The sequence below is a fragment of the Myotis brandtii genome, unplaced genomic scaffold (genome assembly GCF_000412655.1).
Source record: "Myotis brandtii unplaced genomic scaffold, ASM41265v1 scaffold357, whole genome shotgun sequence".
Classification (NCBI taxonomy): Eukaryota; Metazoa; Chordata; class Mammalia; order Chiroptera; family Vespertilionidae; genus Myotis; species Myotis brandtii.
The window spans coordinates 809,859-811,794 of record NW_005363729.1 but is presented as its reverse complement, the minus strand read 5'-3'; the positions used below and the strand labels follow the sequence as shown (position 1 = coordinate 811,794).

At 63.4% G+C, this 1,936-nt stretch overlaps 1 protein-coding gene across 1 annotated transcript in view; it reads left to right on the top strand.

Annotated features, from left to right (window-relative positions):
• The window catches only part of ADAMTSL2 (ADAMTS-like 2), a 27,753-nt gene that overhangs the window by 3,963 nt on the left and 21,854 nt on the right, over window positions 1-1,936 (top strand). The window contains exon 6 of the mRNA XM_014544221.1: window positions 1,409-1,495. Within this exon, the coding sequence (XP_014399707.1) occupies window positions 1,409-1,495 (87 nt within the window). The remainder of the gene's footprint in view (window positions 1-1,408; window positions 1,496-1,936) is intronic.

Below are 1,936 nucleotides of genomic sequence, written 5' to 3'. Positions count from 1 at the left end.
CACCTGATCCTCCCCCCGGGCCCAGGTGGGTGCCGCCCAGTGGGTGCCGCCCAGGGGGGTGCCGGTGCTCTGGGAGGCCCCGCTGGCTGGGAATGAGGAGCAGCTCTCTGTGGAGCTCCTCTGAGTACCATGCTCAGTGCACGCTTGGCTTGGGTCCACGCTTGGCGTTTGCAGCCATGCAGGGAGGTGTGAATGTCGCACTTCCGGGGAAACCAAGGCACGAGTCCCACCCTCACGGCTGACAGAGCTGAGTTTGGGCTCGCAGATTCTGGGGCGCCCCATTCTGCAGAGTCCATGTTTCCAAGGTGGGGGCGTATCCGTTATGGACTGTGAGTGGGGTGGGCAGAGGCCTCACTATGGGGGTGGGGTTTGAGGAAGGCCCCTGGGATTCCTCCCTGCCCGTCACACACCTGCCTGCAGGGCCTTCCGCCAGGTCCCAGCAGGGAGACGCAGACCAGCCTTCAGTCAGTGCGTCCCTTTCTGAGCACCTACTGTGCGCCAGACGGTCCCTTTCTGAGCACCTACTGTGCGCCAGACGGTCCCTTTCTGAGCACCTACTGTGCGCCAGACGGTCCCTTTCCGAGCACCTACTGTGCGCCAGACGGTCCCTTTCCGAGCACCTACTGTGCGCCAGACGGTCCCTTTCTGAGCACCTACTGTGCGCCAGACGCGGAGGCTGCGGGAAGGTTACGTAGATGCGGTTCATGCCTCACAGAACTCTCAGCGTCGGGGGCTGCGGCTGTCCCTCAAACAACCCCCACTAACTCTCGGGGTGCGCCCGGTGCACCACACCAGCCCCGCGAGGCAAATGTGGAGACAGAGAGGTGAAGAAGCAGCCTCCGGTCACACAGCCGGGATGGCAGCTGGGACTGAACCCAGGTGGCCTCACTGCAGGGTCTGGTTCCCACCACCGGCCGACCCTCTTCCCTGGCGAATGTGTGGGCGCTCATCACCGTGAGGCCCTGCAGTGCGAGGCCGCCGTGCTCAGGGACCTCGAGAGCTGGCGCGGATTTAAAATGAATGTCTACACGCCCACATTCTAATGAATGAGCCTCAGTCCTCATTTCCCTATCGCCTGCCTGTGTGACATGCATCTGTCCGGTGGCGCTACCGCAGCAGCAAGGGATGTGCCCAGTGGCATCGCGTGGGGAGCACCCATCGGCCCCAGGGGAGTGTTTACACCATGGGAATTGGCCAACACTACCGCTGCCCCTCCTCCCCAAAAAAGCCAGTGCTGCCTTGGCTGGGTGTGTTCAGTGGTTAGAGCATCAGCCCGAGGACTGAAGGGTGCGGGTTTGATTCCCGGTCCAGGGCATGCACCTCGGTTGCAGGTTCGAGGCTCTGGTTGCCTTTCCAACTGAGAGGCGGTGGCCATGGCCAGACCCGCCGCTCAGCGCCGTCTAATCTCCCCCAGGCTACTCCCTGGTGACCCACATCCCGGCCGGCGCCCGCGACATCCAGATCGTGGAGCGGAAGAAGTCCGCCGACGTCCTGGGTAGGTCTGGGGGCCTGGGCGGCCGCCTCACCTGAGCGTGGGTTTAGCATGGGGCGAAATGGATGGGCAGAGAGGGGGCAATTGACCCCGGTCCTTTCCTGCGGGGGAGGGATGGGTCGCAGAAGCCAGACTGGGCCCGGTGTGTGTGTGTGTGTGTGTGTGTGTGTGTGCGCACGCGTGCATGTGTGTGGAGGGGCTGTCACAGGGAAGCTCAGGTGTGGAAGGACCTTGTACTCAGACCATGAGGGAGGCGTGATGTCAGGTAGTGAGCTCCCCGTCCCTGGAGAGCCTGGCAAAAGCCGGAGATGCTGAGGGTGGAGTCCCTGCCTCCGGGTAGAGGAGTGAGGCTCAGGAGGCGAGAAGTTGAGGCAGAGCGAGTGGCAGGAGGTGGCCTATCTGAGGCCACAGGCAGCCAGCAGTAGGGGGAGGGTGTGGACTGAG